At 38.6% G+C, this 23,177-nt stretch overlaps 1 protein-coding gene across 2 annotated transcripts in view; it reads left to right on the plus strand.

The window, feature by feature from the left end:
- The window catches only part of PIK3C2G (phosphatidylinositol-4-phosphate 3-kinase catalytic subunit type 2 gamma), a 464,615-nt gene that overhangs the window by 126,503 nt on the left and 314,935 nt on the right, over nt 1-23,177 (plus strand). For both annotated transcript variants that reach the window (XM_051850300.2, XM_017343356.3), the window contains exons 13-14: nt 1,581-1,703; nt 19,084-19,215. In XM_051850300.2, the coding sequence (XP_051706260.2) occupies nt 1,581-1,703; nt 19,084-19,215 (255 nt within the window). The remainder of the gene's footprint in view (nt 1-1,580; nt 1,704-19,083; nt 19,216-23,177) is intronic.

Genomic DNA, 23,177 nt, shown 5'->3' on the forward strand with positions numbered 1-23,177 from the left:
GCATCTACCTGGTCGATTTATCTTTCATCATTATATGATGGCCTTCATTATCACTTCTCTTGGTTTTTCACTTAGTCTAGTTCAGTGATACAAGAATAGGTAATTCTACATTTTTGTGGTTACTATTTGCAACCAATGTTTTTATCCTTGCAGTTTGGTCTCTGTGTGTGAAATCTAAAGTGAATTTCCCATAGACAACATATAGTTTGATGTTGTGGGCATTCTTTAACTCATTCAGCCATTCTCTGTTTTGATGGGGGAGTTGAGCCATTTACATTTAGAGTAATTATTTTTTGGTGAAAGACTTGCTAGTTTGTTTTCTCCCTGCCTCATAGCCTCTTTATTTTTCTCTTGGTGCCATCCTTTGTGTCAGTGATTTCTCTTTAACTGGCATACTTTGATTCCCTTCTTGCTTTCTTCTGTGTATCTTATATTTTCTCTATAGTTACGTGATGCTTTATGTAAGGACCGTTATATCTATAATACAATATATTAAGGTGATAAGTTAACATCAAACACATACAAAAATTTCACATGTCTCTTCCCACACTTGTTATGTTATGGATGTCATGTCTTTTTAAATTAGTTTTTAAAATGCTATACCAAAGAAAAATTATTTATATGCCACCATTTCAGTGTTCTGTATTTATATATTTACTATTGAATGTTATACCTCAGTGTATTTTGCTGTAATTTCCTTGATTTCAACTTTAGGGAATTCACTTACTATTTCTTATAAGTCAGATCTAGTTGCAATAACCTCCCTCGGCTTTCATCTGAGAAAATATTGTTCTTCATCTTAAAACCTAGCTTTGTGTTCAAGCCCTCTCTTTCCCTTCTCACGAGAAAATCAAGAGTTGGAGTTTTCTCTGAATCATGCCACATTGTGCCAGGGTGGGACTCTGGCCAGCGCCATGAATTTTTCCACTAACTTCAGTGTGACTGATTTTTGCATTCATTTGGGGTCACAGGTTCCTCTTAAAAGGTTTCTGGATTCCTCACAAAGGGAATAATTCTGGGGCCAGTGCTGTGGCATAGGGGGTAAAGCTGCTGCCTGCAGTGCCAGCATCCCATATAGGTGCCAGGTTGAGTCCCAGCTGCTCCACTTCTGATCCAGCTCTCTGCTATGGCCTGGGAAAGCAGTAGAAGATGGCCCAAGTCCTTGGGCCCCTGCATCCATCTGGGAGACCCAGGGGGAGTTCCTGGCTTTGGATAGGCACAGCTCCAGCCATTGCGGCCAGTTGGTGTGTGAACCAATGGATGGAAGTCTGTCTGTCTGTCTGTCTCTGTCTCTCTGCCTCTCCTTCTCTGTGTAATTCTGCCTTTCAAATAAATCTTTTAAAAAAATAATTCAGCTTTGTGTTGAATTCGGATCTTCATGGGGAAAGGAGCTCCTGTGGCTTCCTGTTCCATTGTCTTGCTGACGAGCTTGTCAGATTCTTAAAATAATTTTTAAACATACCTTATACACCAAATATCACTTTATCATCTGACTTTTGACTATTAAAATGATGACCCATATAGAAAGCTCATTTATTTAGAGTGTTAATCTTAGTGAATCGATGCTGTTTCTTTTTTAGCTATAAAGCATTTTCTTATTCCTGCTGGCTTACCTATGCTGGGAAGAAGCTGTGCCAAGTGAGAAACTACAGATCTATTCCAGCAAAGAAGTTATCTTTTCTCTTGGTCAACTGGAATGAGACGTAAGTTTAATCTTCATTCTGGCTGGATCACTTATCCAATAAGGGTTAGAGTATTCTCGCCTTTCCTTCAGCAAACAATGAATTTAAAAATAGATATCTTGTCAATTGATCTGATTCCTTGGTGTGATAAATATGCTAGTGCTAACTGATAACCATTCGGTTCAACAAATGAAAAGCCTATTTAAAAACCTGGGTAAGTGTCCAATTCATATAATTGAACTGAGAAAAAGGAAATTTGGAAAGCACAAGTGTTACTAATAATTCACATACTGTAAATATCGGGGTACTCTCTGTTTGAGATAGGGGAAGGGTCCAATAAAGGAAAGAGAAATTACCTAAAATATTGAACCATTTTCTCACACCAGTCAGAAAATTGCTTAAAGAATCACCAGCTTTCCTGGGACCGGCGTTGTGGCATAGTGTACTGGGCCTACACCTGTGGCTCAGCATCCCTAGTGGGCACTGGCTTATGTCCTAGTTGCTCCTCTTCTGATCCATCTCCCTGCTAATGGGCTGAGAAAGCAGTGGAAGATGACTCAGGTGCTCGAGCCCCAGACCCACTCTGGAAGAAGCTCTTGGCTCCTGGCTTCAGATTGGCCGGGCTCTGGCCGTTACGGCCATTTGGAGAGTGAACCAGCAGGTGGAAGACCTTTCTCTCTGTCTCTCCCTCTCTCTGTGACTCTGCCTCTCAAGTAAATAAATGAAATTTTAAAAAAAAAAGGAAGAAAACAGGTTTCCTTACAGTAAACCTCTGTATTGTTTAAACACCCACCTAGTTTAGGGTAACTGTCTCCAACTCACCCTTCTGTAGAGGTGTATTCCATCAAGAAAGTAAAGTGCTTTCTGGACAGTACCTTCTCAGATGTCCCTCCCCAACCCATGCAGAACCTTGGGGTCCTCCCAGTTCCTATCCGTGGCTTTGTTCTGGTTCCTGCTGCTTTCCCATGCCAGGATACTTCGCCTAGCTAACTCTCAATCATTGCTCTGGGGTCTCTTCTGCTTCATTGATTAGTGTTGTGCTCATTTCAGGTAAAATAAAATCCTCTGGCCTACTTTCCTTCAATCCTTCAGAAGGTGTGGCTTTCTTGAAAGATAATTTGACTCGCAGTATTATGATATCACATTGATATCATATTGATATGATGGAGGGATAGGGAGAATCTTCCTTCAGTGGTCCACTCTCCAAATGCCTACTATCTGCAACAGCTGGGGCGGGCCAGCATTTTTAGGAGTCAGAGGATAGTGTTAGATGGCGACACCTAACCTACCCTTCCTGTGACCACATTCGATGAAGACTGTTGTGAGACATGGGACGCATTCCTCAACTGTTCAATTCCCCACGGGCCCTCCCATACCAAATCAAACCCTCTTCCTCAGGGACTATGGCAATCCCTATCTTCCTTCTTTGGTTAAGGTCCTTAATTCCTTTGACCAGTGACCTCATATTCAATGGCAATATCCCTTCCCTTGTACAGAATCAATTTTGCTTATAAAATACTTCAAGGACTTTCCAGTTCTTATAAGGAAAACAACTACCAAAGTACACAAAGACCTTTGTCCCTTGCCTATTTCTCCATCTTCATCTATGGAATTAGTGCCACTCCCTGCCCCGATACATCACCACTCTGCATCTAAACTACTAACCCTTATATGAACTGAGAAATCATACCTGTGCTAGGGGCCTCCCATGTAGGATTTACACAGCTTAACAGTTACCTAATTATCGTTCATAATGCATGCTCTATATCCTCTATAATCCCTTTCTGTATCATTACATAAATCATCCAGAATTTCTTTTGTGACCTGTTCTGAATTTTTGAAATTGTCTATCATGGTATTACTAAATGGGCATGTTTATATTTCTGTCCCTACCAAATGATGTATAGATTTTTAAAAATTTTGATTCAGTCACCATCAATTATCTTAGTCCAGACAAAGAGTCTATACATGGGGCAAATTAATAAATCCAATGTAACAAATGACTGCAAAAGTGTTATTACCCCTCGCAATCACTAGAGCTATTCTGAATTAACAAGTATTCCTGATGGTTTATAAAAATTGGATTCATTTTCAACCCACAGATGCATATCATCTTGTAGATAATACAAGAAAAAGTAAGTGTAAAGTTCATTTTGGGGCATAATGGTTAAGTCACTGCTTGGGACAACTGCATCATATTCAGAGTGCTTGATTTTAGTGCCAGATACTCTGATTCCAACCTAGCTCACTGCTAATGTGCATCCGGGAAGGCAGCAGATGATGGCTCAAGTGCTCGGGCCACAGCCACCAATGTGGGAGTCCCATATGGGGTTCTGGACTCCTCGCTTCAGCCTGCTTTAGTCCTGGCAGTCACTGGCATTTGGAAAGTTTTCTTGTGGATGAAGATCTTTCTCACTTCTGTCAGCAATTTGAATAAAGATGTAAATAAGTTTAAATCTTTAAAACATCAATTTCAAAGAAAATCTTGCAAAATAAATTGGAAATCATTCGCATTCTGGAAAAACTAAATTGTTAAATTTTCACCTCCTTTAATACTACCCAACTGTTACCTTTTCTATGATAGTTTCTTTGATTTCTACCAATGCAATTAGTTATTCGATCCTAGTACTATTTTTTTTTACTTCCATCCTATTAAATTATTTACTCTCTTGCTAGGTATTTGTAGCATTCTTTGTTTTTTGTTTGTTTGTTTGTTTTTTTAAGATTTTATTTATTTGAGAGGGTAGAGTTACAGAGAGAGAGAGAGAAGATAATAAGGCCTTCCATCCACTGTTCACTCCCCGAATGGCCACAATGGCCAGAGCTGAGCCGATCCAGAGCCAGGAGCTTTTTCCGGGTCTCCTATGTGGGGCCAGGGGCCCAAGCACTTGGACATCTTCTACTGCTTTCCCAGGCTGTATCAGGGAGCTTTATCAGAATAAGAGCACCCAGAACACAAACTGGCATCTGTATGAGATGCTAGGTCTGCAGGTGGAGGCTTAGCCCACTATGCCACAGCGCCAGCCCCAAGCATTCTTTGTTTTATTTTTATTAACATTTACCCATCACAATATAATTTTATATGTTCCATTGCTATGCTGTAAACTTAAAAAACATATACTTTCTTGTTTAAAAATACTTGATACAGGTTTTTACTACCTCTTTTATATTCCAATCACCATGATATGCTTTCAAACTATATTACTTCATCTTGACTTCACAACAAAAATACAAAGCAAGCATTGCCATCTTCATTTTATAAATAAGAAAATTGATGTTTATGAAGCTTAGTTAATTTGGCCCAGAGCCTACAAGTAAATGACAGAACTACTATTAGCCACACTCCAAATCCTGAGCTGTTCTCTATGACTTAAATACTGCTTCTTAAAACTTACAGCCCATAAAGAGTGCTCAAGTTTTAAGTTTAAAACAAAACAAAAAATCCTCTACTTCATTTCATCCTTCTACCAGCTGCTATTGCTTTCCTTCTTCTGCATTGTAGCAAAAATTCCCAGAGAATTGTCTATATTCATTTTCCTCAATTTTTTCATTTGCCCTAAAACATACTCCAATCGTGCTTTCTATTCCTCTGCTCCACTGAACATGCCCACAGGGTAACCACTGACTTGCATGGCTATTTCCAATGTCTGATCTCAGTCTTTCTCATGACCTCTCATGAACATTTGGCACTGGGGATTCGGCTTCCTCCACCCGCCCCTTGGAATTTAATTTCTACTCGGTTCACTCCTATCTCACTGGTTTTTTATTTTCTGTCCCCTTTGCTTCTCCCAGAATTGATTACAACATGAGCCTTTAACCTGTATATGTCATTACTGTGTGTGTCGTTACTCCCTTAGTTTTCTGTTATAGTAACATAACTCTAAATGCAATTTATATCCCAACAACTCCCAGATTCAAATTGTCAACCCAAGCATCTATCACAGACTCAACACTGAACATGTCTAAAACTAAATTTCTAATCTTATGTTCAAATCTGCTTTACCCATGAATGGCCACTCCAGATAATCCATCTAGTTGTTCCAGTTGTTCTAGTGAAAATCCTTAGCCTCAATCTCCTTTACTCAGACTCCATGTATAGAAAGTCCTTCTGGCTCTGTCAAAATATGTTCAGAATGTCATATTACTTATCACTTCAAATGGTGTAACTACCATCATCGCTCCACTGTATTAGCACAATAGCTCACTACTGCTCTTGCACATGTATACCCCTTCTCACACTGCAGGCCAGGGCTTTCTATAAAATGCAAGTCAGACTATGTCAATCTCCCTTGCTTAAAATCCCAGAACTGGGTTCTTGTCCTGTTTCATGAATACAAGTGTCAAAGTTCTTATAGTCTGGTGATTAATCTAGTAATTTTACTTTATATCAATATTAATAGGAAAGTTCTAAACATGGCTTTTTAAAGTCTCTATTTTTTTTAATAAAAACTTATTCTAGGTTTAGAAAAAGCTATCTTATACTGAAGAAAAAAATGTTAGTGATAATGTTTAAACAGTATATAAAGGCAAGCATATGGTAAAAACTTGAGGCTGTGCCTATTTATTGAATAAAAGGTAATTTGACTTGACTTAATGAATTGTCTCTTAAAGTAGTCTTCCCCTTTTTTTAAATTAAAATCTATTTGATTTTTAAATTTTTTTTTTTATTTATTTGAAAGAGTTACAGAGATAGGTAGAGCCAGAGAGAGTGGTCTTCCATCTGCTGGTTCACTCCCCAGATGACCACCACGGCCAGAGCTGAGCTGATCCAAAGCCAGGAACCAGGAGCTTCTTCTGGGTCCCCAAGAGGGCACAGGGGCCCGAGTACTTTGGCCATCTGCTACTGCTTTACCAGGCCATAGCATAGAGCTGCATCAGAAGAGGAACAGCTGGGACTTGAACTGGCACCCATATGGGATGTGGGCACTGCAGGCTGGGGCTTTAATCTGCTGTGGTACAGCACCAGCCCCTCCTTTGATTTTTTTTTTTAAGTAGCCATGCTGAAACTACAAAAAATTTTTCTAGTGAATGTGAGATTATTCTGATTTTAAAAATCCATATGTATAAAAATGGATTCATAGCTATTTAGAAACTATGTATTTTCACTAAAAGGATTCAGTTTTTTTTTTTAATAAATAACAGAGATTGGCAGTAACTATCCACTGTAACTTACCTGACTTTTGTCATCCTTGATATGAAAAGTTCGTTAACAAGTGAAGTTATACATGAAAGAACAAAACCTAATGGCAAAAAAGAACATTTCAGATTATGTGAGGAATAAAGTAAAATTATAGCTTCCATCCTAGCACAAAAATATAAAAACTGAATAGAAAACCAATTATCAGTAAAAGAAAGAACATTTAGGAAATGACTGTGCATTCTACAGGATCATCAACATTTTATGTTGAATTTTAGAGCTTCTTTTAAGCTGATAAATAGGTCCATATCATCTCGACTGAATATCAAGAGTATGAAAGAAAATACTTATTTTTAGAAGCTAAACATGTAGCAGTTTAATATTCTAAAGACTGCAAAAATTTACATTATTAAAAGATTTTTCTCTTTGATTCTCTTTTTTGCTTTTAGTTAGAATTATATACCATCTATCTTGAATGGAATGTTTTTTGTAATGTGAATCTTAAATGCACAATGAATAATACAAATCATGGCATTGATTGAATAACTAGATAAAATGCCAAAATCAACATACCATTTGCCACACTTTGTGTTATGTAATTATAGTTTTGTTTTATGAATAAGGAAAAAAAATAGTTAGATTAGATGCATGCTCAAAGGTACAGAGCTTCCATCTTCGGGTTTACTTCCCAAAAGCTTACAGTGCAATGGCTGAAACTTGGACAGGTCAAATCCAAGAACCAGTAACTCAGCCCAGATCTTCCATGTTGGTGCCAGGAACTGAATTACTTGAGCCATTACCAGTGCCTCCCAGGGGCTGCATTAGCAGGATGCTAGAGTCAGGAGCCAAAGCAGTGTTTTGTATTCAGTTATTTAGATAAGAAACATGGGTGTCTGAACCAACATCTTTTAAGAATTTATTTATTTGAGAAGTAGAGCTATAGACAGGGAGAGGTTGAAACAGAAAGGTCACTCCCCAAGTGGCTGCAATGGCCAGAGCCTGGCCGGTTTGAAGCCAGGAGCTATTTTCAGGTCCTGCGTGGTGTTTAGGGGCCCAAGCACTTGCGCCATCCTTCACTGCTCACTCATAGGCAGAGAGCTGGATCTGAAGAGCAGCTGGGACATGAACCAGTGCCCATATGGGCTGCTGGCAATGCAGGTAGAATCTTAGCCTGCTACATCACAACTCAGGCTCCACTGAACCAACATTGATCTTAACCACTAAGGCTAATTTATTTTTGAGCATTTATATGTTCAAACTAATTTTATGTTACATAATTAATGTTATATATATTATATATTGCATATATTGTATATATTTTGTTGTATAATTAATGTTATATAACTAATTTTGTTTATATTTTATATGTTCAAACCACTAATTTTTTTGAGCAGTTATGTTCAAACTCAAACTTGAACTCATCCTTTCCTAACACAACTTATAAACTGACATCTCACAGTTGTTACTTAATCATGTGTCCTAAATTGGCCCCAGTACACCCACCTGGATTTGTTTTTCCCTTTGTGTTCCCCATCAGTTAGTTATCTACTGTATCATAATCTAGAAACTAGAATTCATCTTGATTTTCAAATATTTAAAAGGCAGAGTGACACAGGTATCTTCCATTTCTTCATTGACTTCTCAAATGGCCACAACAGCTGGGGCTGGGCTAGGACAAAGCCAGAAGCTAGGATCGCCATGTAGGTCTCCCATAGGGATGGTAGCAACTCCAGTCCTTGTGTCGTCATCTGCAGTACCTCAAGCACAACACTGCCCTTAGACTTCATCTTTGATTCTTTATGGCCTTACTCCACTACTACGTTGTTCGTCAAGTATCAGCTGTCTGTTCCTGCTCTGCATATGAATCTGTTCATCTAGGGAAAAACCATGTTGAGGAAAAGGGTTGTGCCTCCTTGAAGTGGCTAAGGTCATTGCACTAAACTGTTACACAGGGGCTGAAAAAAGAGGTCTCATGTTTTGACAACCTAAGTAAGCACTACTCTTTAGATCCAGATTAGAAATATAACTACTATGAGAAGATTCCCAGTACCACTGAGGTCTCAGCAGAGTACAGCTCACTCAGCACCATCCAGTTCAACAATATGCTTTGGTCAACATGATCCTCTAATAATCACCCTTTGCTTTAAGCAGTTTGGCAACAGCATTAAACTGGGAATCTCAAAGTAAGTGGATTCTGTCAATACTCCTCACATCCATCACCACTGGGTGTCACTCACCACAGCTGCTTGCTCACCTCAGGTCACTTGGTTCTTTATTCTTTTTTAAAATTTATTTTAATATAAAGAGAATACTTTTAATATAGTTCACTGATAAAATTCTAAGAACAATTCCAAATCAAATTATCCCTATTTGCAGATGGCATGATCCTATATTTAGGGAAACCAAAAGATTCCACTAAGAGACTGTTGGTACTCATAAGAGTTTGGTAAAGTTGCAGGATATAAAATTGACACAAAATTCAATAGACTTTGTATACATGAGAAATGCCTGAGAAGGAATTTGTAAGATCAGTCCCATTCACAAAAGCTATAGAAATTTTAAATATCTTGGAAAATATTTAAAGGTATAAAAGATCTCTACAAGGAAAATTACATTTTCATTGTAAAATGAAACATAAAACATTAAAGAAATGGAAGACACGGAAAAGAAAAAATCTTCAATGATCATGGATTAGAATATCATCAAGATGTCTATACTGCCCAAAGTAACTTATTGGATTCAATGTCACCCTAGTCAAAATACCAAGGACATTCTTCTTAAATCTAGAGGAAATGATGCTAAAATTCAGAGGGAAACTCAGGTGGTCCCAATCTTAAACAAGGAAAACAAAGTTGGAGGCATCACAATACAAGATTTCAATAATAGAAGGAGATCCAAGATGGCTAAATAGGGTGTAGCCACACCAACTTCAGCTGCTCTGAATATGAAAAGAACAAAGGAAAGACCATGCTTCCAGGGGCCTGACTGATGGAAATTTTCATGAAGAAATTACAATGAAGACTTCTTAGGACAAGAGGAAAGAATACAGAGATAAAACTGCAGCCAGCCATGCAACACAGCCTGTTGCAGGCTGTGAGCCACTATCATACCATGACAAGGTAGCAAGAACTGCATGCCTGCCACTGACCGGAAATTCATCATCCACTGACTTGTACTTCAGCCTGGGGCGCTGACTGGGGTCTGAGCGACTGCCAGGCTTAGAGCAGCGAGGTTGCCCTGCTTCCTTTCCCTCTCTCTCTCTGCAGAGCACCATAATCGGTAGCAAAAAGCTGGGCAGCTCCTCTGCTCTATTCCTACCAGTGGCAGAATCGGCATCAGAAGGAGATGCCATCTTTTTTTTTGCCCTTTAATATAGCGGTTCTTCCCCCCATACCCACGTCCCACCCATACTCTCATCACACCTCCTACCCCATCTCCATCCCACTCTTCAGTAAGATTGATTTTTATTTTGACAGGCAGAGTCACAGAGAGAGAAAGGCCTTCCTTTTCTGTTGGTTCATCCCACAAATGGTCACTACAGCCAGCGCTGTGTGCTGATCCGAAGCCAGGAGCCAGGTGCTTCTTCCTGGTCTCCCATGCAGGTGCAGGGCCCAAGCGCTTGGGCCATCCTCCACTGCACTCCTGGGCCACAGCAGAGAGCTGGACTGGAAGAGGAGCAACCAGGACTAGAACCTGGTGTGCCGGCGCCACAAGTGGAGGATTAACCTAGTGAGCTGCAGCGCTGGCCAACATTGATTTTTAATTATATCTATTTACAGATTAACCCTATATTAAGAAAATATTTCAACAGTTTGCACCCACACAGATACACTAAGTATAAAGTACTGTTTGAGTACAAGTTATAGCATTAATTTACATTGTACAACACATTAAGGACAGAGCTCCTACATGAGGAGTAAGTGCACAGTGACTCCTGTTGTTGATTTAACAATTGACACTCTTGTTTATGACGTCAGTAATCACCCGAGGCTCTTGTCATGAGCCGCCAAGGCTATGGAAGCCTCTTGAGTCCACAAACTCAGACATTATTTTGACAGGGCCATTATCAAAGTGGAAGTTCCCCCCTCCCTTCAGAGAAAGGTACCTCCTTTGACGGCCCCTTCTTTCCACCAGGATCTTACTCAGAGATCTTTCATGTAGGCCATTTTTTGCCAGGGTCTTGAGATGACATCTTCTTAAAGAGAGAAGAGACTGTAGTAGCCTATGTCATGGGGGATATTGCCTGAGGTAGAATGACACAGACTTTGAGTCCGGCCTGGAGTGTTAACAGGGGGCAGAGTGCCCACCTAAATCCTGGAAGCAAGAGCGCATTGCCTCCTTCCCATCCCCCCTAACTCCACAACGGCTCTTGGCGAACTGGGAAGAAGCAGCGCCATCTTTTTTTTTTTTTTTTTTTTTTTTTAAGATTTTATTTATTTGACAGGTAGAGTTAGAGAGATCTTCCTTCCATTGGTTCACACTCCAAATGGCCACAACAGCCGGAGCTGCACCGATCTGAAGTCAGGAGCCAGGTGCTTCTTCCTGGTCTCCCATGTGGGTTCAGGGCCCCAAGGACTTGGGCCATCCTCTACTGCTTTCACAGGCCATAACAGAGAGCTGGACTGGAAGAGGAGCAGCCGGGACTAGAACCCAGCACCCATATGGGATGCCGGCGCCGCAGGTAGAGGATTAACCTAGTATTCCACGGTGCTGGCCCCAGAAATGCCATCTTAAAAGGCAAGTATAGGCTGCCATGTATCTTGTAAGTGTAAATAGGGATTTTTTTTTCCTGAGGAATAAATTTGTAGTCCTCAATGGCTTTGTGTCTGTCGTGGAGGGTTGACAGGGGGTGGGGCCCCCACTTGAGCCTGGGAAGTGCTCCCCTTTTCTCTATATCATTGGTGCATGTACTCACACTGCCACAGCAGAACACCGACAGGCAGCTGGAATACGAGAATACTCGGTTCTCTCTATGGTTGGAGAAGTCTCACTGGGCTTTGTGGCTCCCCTGTTCCCCATGACTGTGGAAATTCTGAGACTGCGCAGTAGGGCATGGAGTGCAGCTATATATCTGGGAAATCACTGACTTCAGAGACTCAGAGTTCCCACAGTGCCTGGGTTGTGTCATTGCAGAGTTCAGTACTCTCACTGAGGATTGCACAGATCCTTTGTGTGGTTCTTGGGACGCATGAATGGGGTGTGTAGCCACCTTGGGCTCACCCTGGGCGTTGATTACCTTGGCAGAGAGGAGGTGAGGCAGTGATCATACCAGCCAGTGTGAAAGGATCCTCCCTTCTGCTGACAGTATAGATCTACCATGCCCAAGGTGGATGTCAGACTGTACTTATACCACCCCCAGACACTGAATAAAGCTTCCTGACCCCACCCAGCACCTGCCTCTGAATATCCCCTGAAGGAGTGAGCACACACTGCAGTAGGCCTCGGAAGTTTATTTCAAATATAAAAGCTATCAGAGCAGAAATCCCAGTGGTTCTATAAATGCCTAAAAATAAATGTGGAAACACAGAAAATGTGAATAGGGAGGGCCATGTGACTCCCACAAAGGAACACAAACATTTCAATGTAAAAATATGAAGATAGAGATTGATGAAATGCCTGAAAAATTCAAAAGAATGATCATAAGATTACTCAAAAGCAATAAGAAACAAATTCATGACGTAAAGAAATCCACATATGGCAGCTGGCACTGTGGCATAGCGGGTAAAGCCACCACCTGCGGTGCCAGCTTCCCATATAGGCACTGGTTCAATCTTGGCTGCTCCACTTCCAATCCAGCTCTCCACTATGGCTTGGGAAAGCAGTAGAAGATGGTCCAAGTGCTTTGGCCCCTGTACCTGCGTGGGAGACCCAGAAAAAGCTCCTGGCTCTGGATTGGCTCAGCTCCGGCCATTGTAGCCTTTTGGGGAGTAAACCAGTGGATGGAAGACCTCTCCTCTCTCTGTCTCTGCCTCTCTGTAAGTCTGCCTTTCAAATAAATCTTTAAAAAAGAAATCTATATATAACATTGATGATTTTCCTGAGAGATGTTGAAGAGATATCAAACTGAAATTATAAATGAAGAATTTAATATGTGAAATAAAAAATCCAATGAAAAGTCTCAACAGACTTGGTAAGAGACAAGAATATCTGAATAAGATACCTAAAAATATCTAAAACATTTGGAAATATGTCAGACAAAATTTATAAAATTTAGAAACTATTTAAGATTTATGGGATACTATCAAATGACCCAATATGTGAATCTTAGGAGTTCCTGAATGTATGGATAGCAAGAATTGGTTAGAAACTCAGTGAAATAACAACAGAAAAATCTCCTAATTTAGAGAAAGGGACACTCAAGTACAGGGAGCACATAGAACTCATAATAGACATGACTAGAAAAGATTTTCAACACATTGTAGTCAAACTGTCAGCAATAAAATCAATGATTGTAAAATGTGCATTAGAGAAATGCCAGATTACTTTCAGAGGATCTCCAATTAGATTCACAGCTGATTTCTCATCAGAAACCCTACAGGCTAGGAGGGAATGGAGAGACACAATTCAAGTCTGAAAAGAAAAAAAACTCTCAACCCAGAATACAGCACCCTGCAAAGCTCTCATTTATGAATGAAGGTGAAATAAAGACCTTCTGTAACAAACATAAATGTAAAGAATTTGTCACCACTCATCCAACCTTACAAATAATGCTTAAGGATGTGCTACACACAGAAACACAAAAATCATGAAAATATGAAGGTAGAAAATCTAGTAAAAGTACAAAACAATCCAAAGTAAACAATACATTTATGGGAAAATGTCAGGGCCACGTCCTTACTTATCAATAACTTGAATATAAATGGCCTAAATTCTCCAAATAAAAAATAGACTGGCTGAGTGGATTAAGAAAAAAAAAATACCCATCTATTTGCTGCCTGAAAGAAACTCATCAACCATGATACAGACTGAAAGGATGGATAAAGATAATTCCATGCTTATGGATAAAAGAGCAGTAGTAGCCATCCTAATATCAGACAAAATAGTTTAACACAAAAACTATAAAAAGAGACAAGGGCATTGTGTAATGACTAATCCTAAGAAGATATGACTATAACAAATGTATATGAACTTAAAGCTTGGGCCACTGGTCATTTAAAAGCAACCTTAACATCTACAGGGAGACATAGACTCCAAAAACAATAATTGTGGTGGACTTCAATACTCTGCTTTCATCAGTGGACTGATCAACTAGGCAAAGAGTGGAGCAAATCTACACTGTGGACCAAATGGACCTAGTTGATATCTACCAAACATTTCATCCCACAATGCAAAATACACATTCTTTTCATTAATATGTGGAACTTTGTCTAGGATAGACTATACACCAGACCATAAAGCAAGTCTCAGCAAATCAAAAAAAAAAAAAAAAAATCATGCCATGTATCTATTCTGATGACAATGGAATGAAGCTGGAAATTAGCAGCTTAAGAAACTCCAGAAAATGTGCAAACACAGGAGACTGAACAACACTCTCCATGAATCAAGATTCCTACCTTAAAACTTGTGCAAAAATCAACTCAAAATGGAGCAAGGATCTAAATCTATGACCTAACACCATCAATTTACTAGAGGAGAACACTGGAGAAACTCTTCAAGATATTGGCATAGACAAAGACTTCTTGAGAAGGACCCCAGAAGCACAGGTAATAAAAGCAAAAATAGCCGAATGTGAATATTCAAGCTTAAGAAGATTCTGCACTGCAAGAAAACTACTCAATAAAGTAAAGAGGCAACCGACAGAATGGGAGAAGATATTTGCGAGCTATGCAACTGATAAAGAATTAACATCCAGGATTTATAATTAACCCAAGAAACTCAACAACAAGCTAATAATCCAGTTAAGAAATAGGCGAAGGACATGAGCATTTTTCAAAGGTTGAAATTCGGATGGCCGACAGACATGAGAAAATTCTCAGATTCACTAACCATCAGGGAAATGGAAATAACCACAGTGAAGTTTCAGCTCACCCCAGTTAGAATGACTGTCATCCAAAAATCCAAAGACAACAAATGCTGGCAAGGATGTGGTAGGGAAAAAGTACCCTAATCCACTGTTGGTGCAAATGTCATCTAGTACAACCACTACGGAAGACAGTATAGAGATTACTCGGAAATCTGAAAATAGATCTATATGACCCAGCCATCCACTCAGGGAAATTTATCCAAATGAAATGAATTCAGCATGTGAAAATTATCTGTGCCCGCATGTTAATTGCAGCTCAATTCACAATAGCTAAGGTATGGAATCAACCCAGATGCCTGTCAACTGATGGCTGGATGAAGAAAATGCTGTATTTATACACTATGAAATACTACTCAGCCATAAAAAGAATGAAATCCGGTGTTTTGCAACAAAGTGGATGCACCTGAAAACCATTTTTCTTAGTGAAATAAACCAATCTCAAAAGGGCAAATGTACATTTTCTCTGATATGTGGCAGTTAATGCAGAATGCAAGAAAATGTATAGGAATGAAATGTACATTTTGTGATAGGCTTGTAATTTTTTACCTTTATTTTAACTCCTCTAAAATACTTTTTATTTGTTGAGTACTATATTTAGTGGCAAATTAAGCTTATGAATATAGACTGGGTTAAAATTATGTCTGCAAAAAATGATGAAAGGAAGAAAGGGGAGAAAAGGTGGGAACTATGGTTGATCTCTTGGAACTGTACCTGTGGAATCATGAAATCTGTTCTCTTCATATTAATACAATTTTTAAAATGATTCTTCCCTCTCTCCTCCTTCCTTTTGAAAAAAAAAATTACAACATTTTAAATTTATGACCACAGGCTTAATGTTCCACTACATAAAGAGTTCAACAACTAAAAAGACCACTGTTCCACAGGAATTAGACAAAAGCTATAAAAATCAAATCCCCATATGTCATTTTCATTCATACATTTTTTTTCTTTTTAAAAATCATTTTATTTATTTATTTGAGGGGTAGAGTTACGGACAGAGGGAAACACAGAGAGAAAGGTCTTCCATATACTATTTCACTCCCCAAATGGTCACAACCACTAGAGCTGATCTAAAACCAGGATCCCAGCGCTTCTTCCACGTCTCCCAAAGGGGTGAAAGGGAACAAGCAGTTGGCCCTCTTTGACTGCTTTGCCAGGTCATAAGAGAGCTGGAACAGAAGAGAAGCAGCCAGGACATGAACTGGTGCCCATATGGGATGCTGGTGCAAGCAGGCAGAGGTTTAGCCTACAAACCACCGTGCAGACCCCAGATGTTTTTCTACTCTCTATATTAGCTATGAAAAATAAGAAAGCATGTGATAGTTGTCTTTTTTGGTTTTGGCTCATTTCACTAAAATAATGGTCTCCAGTTGCATCCATTTTGTTGCAGAAGACAGGATTTTATTCTCTCTGGCTGAGTAGTATATCATTATGTATATATGCAATGTTTTCATTTTCCCAGATTTATTTATTTAATTGTAAGGCAGAGCCACAGAACAAGAGGGAGAGAAAGAGACAGAGAAACAAATATTTTCCATCCACTGGCTCATTCTTCAATTGGTCGCAATGGCCTGGGCTGAGCCAGGCCAAAGTTAAGGGCCAGGAATTTCTTCCAGTTCTTCCACAAGGGTGACAGGTGTCCAAACACTTGGACCATTCTCCACTGCTTTCCCAGGGCACTAGCATGGAACTGCATCAGAGGTGGAGCAGCTGGGACTAGAACCGGCTCTCATGTGAGATGGCAGCATCACAGGCAGCAACTCTACCAACTACTCCATGGTACCACGCCAGCTACATTTTCTTAATCCAGTCATCAGTCCATGGACATCTGGGTCGATTCCATATCCTAGCTGTTGTGAACCAACGGAAAAGGAAGACCTTTGTCTCTCTCTCACTGTCTAACTCTGCCTATTAAAAAAAAAAGAAACATAGGGGCACAAATATATGTTTCATATGCTGATTTCACTTCATTGGGATATATTCCCAGGAACGGAATGCTCGGGTCATACAGTACATCCATTTTAGGTTTCTGAGGACTCTCCTGTCTTACGTAATAGTTGTAATAGTCGGTCCCCGTGACTCTTCCCATCTGCCAGGCTTTGTTCCTGCTTTCTCATTGTCTTCTACTAGTTACCGTATTCTTGTATCACAGTCTCTTGAAAAATATATCTTCCTTCTCTATCTCATAAATGTTTCTTTCCGTAATGTACTACTCCTTCTGCGGCTCCTGAAATAGAACTGGATCATTTCAACACAACTGAGATGACTGAAAAGGGGAAAAATGCTCCCTCTCTCCCTGCCCACTATTTGGATAACAATCTGAATTTTCTGTCAAAAGCCCGTTCTTTTAGACATGGTATTCTTGTATATCCCTTCCAGTCTTATACCATTTATATGATTTATAACTTTTTGCAAACTCTCCAATGTATATTAATAGCTTCAATGACCAAATTCGTTTGTTTTCAATCACCATTGACATTCCTAAATTTATTCTTAGCCACTTTTCCCCCCAGTATCTACAATCAAGTAGACTAAACTTGGATCACTTTGATCTTAATGTATCCAGGAATTCTATATTAGTTGAATTTCACTATTATCCCTCAAATCCACAGGACCTCATCATTACACACATTTAAAATTATAAGCAGAGGCTGGTGCTATGGCATCATGGGTAAATCTGCCATCTGCAGCACCTGCATCCCATGTGGATGCTGGTTGAAGTCTTGGTTGCTCCACTTCGAATCCAGCTCCCTGTTAATTCTCCTGGGAAACAGTACAAAATGGCCCAATTACTTGGGCCTGTGCACCCACACCAGAAACCTGAAGAGGTTCCTGCCTTCAGAGTGGCCCAGCTCTGGCCATTTGGGGAGTGAACCAGCGGCTGGAAAATCTCCATCCCTCCCTTCCTCCCCCCCCCTTCCTCTCTTCCTCTCTTTCCCCCTTCCCTCTCTTCCCCCCACCTCCTCTGCCTTTCAGAAAATTACATCTTTTAAAAAAAGTAAAATTATAAGTGACTCTGTAGTTTTAGTTATGTCAGATATTTTATTTTCCTCTAGAGAAAAATTCAAATTTCTTTGCCTGGCATGGAGAGTTCCTAAGCAGTCTGACAGCCACCTGTGTTTCTGTCGCATCCTTCACAACTTCGCCTGTGAACAGGACCTCATCTTTTGTCTGAGCACGATGTACATTCATCGTTTCTCAGATACACTAATCTTTAAATACAAGATGCTCTTGCCCATGTGTTTTTCTCTTTCTAAAATATTCTTTTTCAAATCTCCTTCTGATAATAGCTAACTTAAGAGTTATTTCTTGCCTCATTTAGTGTTACTTTCTGCATTCCCCAACTCCTTAAGATGGTGCTAGTCATTTTTGCCCTGTGCTTATAACAACTTGAGATTAGATGCTTATGTTAGTGTAATTCTCTAAAATTTAAATATCAAAATTATAAGTAGTATAATTTCCATTTGTTTACAAATCTCATTACTCTATGTACTTCTTTTTTTTTTTTTTAATCTGTGACCCCAGTCTTTTTATTTTTTTTTTTATTTATTTTTTTTTTTTTGGTTCTTTTTCTTTTTTTTATTTTTTTTTATTTTTTTTTAACTTTTATTTAATGAATATAAATTTCCAAAGTACAACTTATGGATTACAATGGCTTCCCCCCCCCCCCCATACCGTCCTTCCCACCCACAACCCTCCCCTTTCCCACTCCCTCTCCCCTTCCATTCACATCAAGATTCATTTTCGATTATCTTAATATACAGAAGATCAGCTTAGTATACATCAAGTATGGATTTCAACAGTTTGCTCCCACACAGAAACATAAAGTGAAAAATAATAGATGATTTTTTAAATGATGATGAAATCAGAGCAGACCTATTGTCATGTTTAATCCCAGTGAGAGTCAAGTTGGGAGTTGATAATTTCTTTTTTTTTTTTTTACAGAGGATCAGTTTAGTATGCATTAAGTAAGGATTTCAACAGTTTGCACCCTCATAGAAACACAAAGTGAAATATATTGTTTGAGTACTCGTTATAGCATTAAATCTCAATGTACAGCACATTAAGGATATGTACTTCTGATAGGTTTCTATTGATAAGCCTAAACACAAAATTTGAAGAGGATAGGTGGGTTCAAATAATTCAATAACTTTTGCTCCTGACCATTGTATTACAAGAAAACAGTTTTGAAAATATCATTGAAATTAGGAAGATTATGCAATTTTTTTCTTTCTTTTTAGGATCAATTTTCCGCTTGAAATAAAATCACTTCCAAGGGAATGCATGCTTACTATAAAAGTGTTTGGCATTGTCTGTGAAACCAGAAATGCAGATTTACTGGCCTGGACTTGTCTTCCATTGTTTCCAAAAGAGTAAGTACACCCTTTGTGATTAATAAAGCTCCCATTCCAATAATACCTTCGTGGAACTAAATATTGTGTGATATATAGTCTGATGAGAAGATCAAGAAGATATTTTATTGTTAAATTGAGGTAACTCCATTTAAATCATGACTGTTGGAAGCAGAACTGAAGAGCAACGATGTAAAAATGGTTTTGGAAAGAGGCCTCATGCTCAACTTGTCAGCTGGGTCATTTGCAATGAGAAGGTTTTGGCATGACCAATTGCAATTACTTTTCCTTCTGACCAGCCAATTTCTCTGGAATTAGTAATTCAAAATGATTGAGATTAATGCTGTCATTTAGAAAGAATGGAAATCAAGGAATTCTGCCTAAAATAAAATCATGCGATGTAACTGGTTTACTGACCTTTTATTACCAAGAAGAAACATTTGTTGATTATCAAATAGTACTTTTTTATAAAAACATACCTATGATTTCAGGTATTCTCAGAACTAATGTTTATCACAAAATTGACTATTGATTTAACAATAAGATAAGACCTGGGAACTATTAATACTTAGAATATTTGATAATATCAATTAATTTTTCTCTACTATTAAGGGAAAATATTTCCAAAAAAGCTGAATTATTTTTCACATGACAAAAATTGTTTTAGAATCAAACTAAAATTCAGAACTTTCAAAATTAGAACCTATATTGTTATATTAATACTGTTGTAAAATGTGTCTACTCCTGTTCTTTTTTAAAAAATGGTAATATAAGAATGTAAAGAAATTTCTTTATCAGCTTTTGGTTCCCATGCCTAATCCAAATAAAAATTATCATCAAAGCAACCATGACCAATCTTTAAAATCTTCTTTATTGGATTAAGTCTGATCTGGACTTATCTGTGTGTGTGTGTGTGTGTGTGTGTGTGTGTTTGCCCTGTTTATTTTCATACTTTAGCCCATTTCTACATGTATGTTCTCTGAGGACAGGAAATGTATTTATCTCTGCAATGTCTATCATTTAACACAATGCCTCATATAAATAGGCAATCAGTAGAGATTTATTTACTAAATTGAATTGCAGAACAACAAAAGAATCAATCCCTATAGGAGATTTAGAATGAAATAAGATTTCCAAAGTCTGCAAGAAACAGCTTAGCCCCCAGAGGAATACCTACTGCTGGTAGCAGACATTTCAAAATCTGATTTGTATACTAAGAACTTTCATTACTTTCTCACTAGGAGTAGCTATACAGGTGTCCTTTCTCATGAGTGAGTTTCTTGAAAGTTTCAACTGCAGTATTTGTAAATCTGACATTTTTATAGAATAACAATTCTTGCTACTCCCTTAAAAAAAGTCCAATCCATTTTATTCTCTCCCTTTAGTTTGACATTATTTTGCATATAACTGTCAACGATCATTAAGCATCTAAGAAGTGAGAGATATTTTTGTCTTTCAAACAAGACTTTTCTACATGGTATAAAAGATACAGCCTCAGTGTTTTGTTGTTATATTACTAACACTGGTGAACATGTCACAGAGAGTGATCATGGGAGCAGGGCAACTGTGAGTGATGCTATCTGCAGCTGTCCTAGGCGATGTGTTCCTAAGGGAAAGTGTCAAAATTGTGGATGATGCGACAGAAAACACAGCTCACTTCAAACAGTACTTCAATAACTATTTGTAAATAGATTTCTAACAAACTGTTACTCGTGTATACCTGAAAATCTACCTATCTCCTGGGCTAAATAATTAAAGAATTCTAGTTCTTTTCTAAGACATAACAAATCCATTATGCTGGGTAACTGGGGGCATGCGGTGACTACCACTCGGCTGCTTGTTGTGAATTAGAGATTCTAACCCAATTTATCCCATGCAGATACATTCAGATCATGGCAAATTGGTGAATTAATTCCATTTGCTTTCCTAGAATGACCGCTGCTCATAAATTAGGTATCCAGCCTATCCCATTTACAGGTTGAATTGCCCATAGCTAGTCATGTGAAGTTGCAATGAGAGCTTGTGTCATTGTGTTTCCCACATGTACACAATCTGAAAACAGAGTGAAAAGCTTTTTATCTCTTTATTGTTTTCAGAAGTTGATTTCAGTAGAACCTAGAGTGATTAAACGCATATAAATCAGGTATGGTTGCATCACTAACATGAAAATAGAATGTTCAACCTGTGAACTCACCTGCAATTCTAATTTTTAGAGAATCCTCAAGACCAAAGGCAAAATTTTGCCCACATGTTTTATAATCCTCTGTTTTTCAGACACGATTTTCACTGCATCTGTATTCATAGTGTCTCTACACTGCAGCAAAAAAGTATTATCCTCACCTCAACAATTTCCACGAACTCCTTTCTCTATTTGAGTTTGAAACAAGTAGCACTGTGGTCACTTAGCATTTCTAAATTGTGGTAAGCTGATGTAGTACAGAGATTCTCTGTGCTAATTGAAAAATAAATTTGGGGAGGGAAGAGAGTATAAAACAGGTACTTCCTAAAAATTCTAATTTAATTGGTTTATGGTCTGACCTGAACATCAGTATTTTTAAGGCTGCTAGGATAAGTGACAACCTGGAAAAATTAGAATGTTTTACACAATTTCAAAAGAAGCTTATAGTAAAGCATTTTGATTCCTTACAAAGTTGCTGAGTAGCTCCCACTGTGGTGTGTTCTTTTTCTAAATAAATAATATTTATTTGAAAGGCAGAGTTACAGGGAGGGAGAGGCAGAGAGAGGAATCTTCCATTCATTGGTTCACTCACCAAATGACCACCAATGGCCACGGCTGGGCCAGGCTGACATTAGTAGAGTGGAGCTTTTTCTGTGTCTTCCAAATGGGTGCAGAGGCCCAAGCACTTGGGCCATTTTCCACTGCTTTCCCAGATGCGTTAGCAAGGAACTGAATCAAAAGTGGATCAGCTGAGTCTCCAACTGGTGCCCATGTGGGATGGTGGCATCACAGACATAGGCTTAACCTGCTACACTATAGTGCCGGCCCCTGTAGTGTATGCTGTTACATTTATCTTCATTATCAAATCAAACAAATTCAGAATTCCTTATGCCCTTCCTTCCTGACCAAGAATAACCCTCAGAGTTCACTTATTCTAAATAAGTCATTTACAGATGAAAAACTCTAATGGGAAGTCAAAAGGCTTGACATAGATTACCAGCTACTTAGAAATAGAAGGACCAGAATATAGGTCTGACTTCTCCCCCATGTGTCTTATTAACACATGCCTCCCTTATGTTCTTGATGAACACACTAGAAAAACACAGTGCCCTTTAAGGGCCTCCTGCCTCAGTCTTGCCTGGTCTTGTTCTTGGACTCCAAAAATGTTAGGTCTATTAGAGTTACCCCAAAGGGTCTTTAACATCATATCCTCTGTTTCTGTTGGCTGCTCAGTTTAAGAGTCCTTCCTCATCTCTGGCTCCAGAATACCAGCAATGGATGCATAGAATCCTATAGCTAAATTTGATCATTATTTTATTCAAACACTTTTTACTGCTTGAGGAAACAAGGACCCAGAGAGAATAGACTAGCCCATCTGTATTCCTGATGGTTTTTGTAGTCCATGAATTTGTACAATATTTAAATAGAAAACACCCTAGGGATAATCCAAAATTTTTACTTTTATTTAGCAAATATAAATTTCCAAAGTACAGTTTATGGATTACAATGGCTTCCCCCCACTTAACTTTCCTCTCACCCACAACCCTCCCAACTCCTGCTCCATCTCCCATTCCATTCACTTCAAGATTCATTTTCAATTATCTTTATATACAGAAGATTGATTTAGTATATGCTAAGTAAAGATTTCAACAGTTTATACCCACACAGAACATAAAGTGTAAAATACTGTTTGAGTACTAGTTATAGCATTTATATTGAACAACACATTAAGGACAGAGATCCTACATGAGGAGTAAGTGCACAGTGACTCCTGTTGTTGACTTAACAAATTGACACTCTCGTT

The sequence above is a fragment of the Oryctolagus cuniculus genome, chromosome 9 (genome assembly GCF_964237555.1).
Source record: "Oryctolagus cuniculus chromosome 9, mOryCun1.1, whole genome shotgun sequence".
Lineage (NCBI taxonomy): Eukaryota > Metazoa > Chordata > Mammalia > Lagomorpha > Leporidae > Oryctolagus > Oryctolagus cuniculus.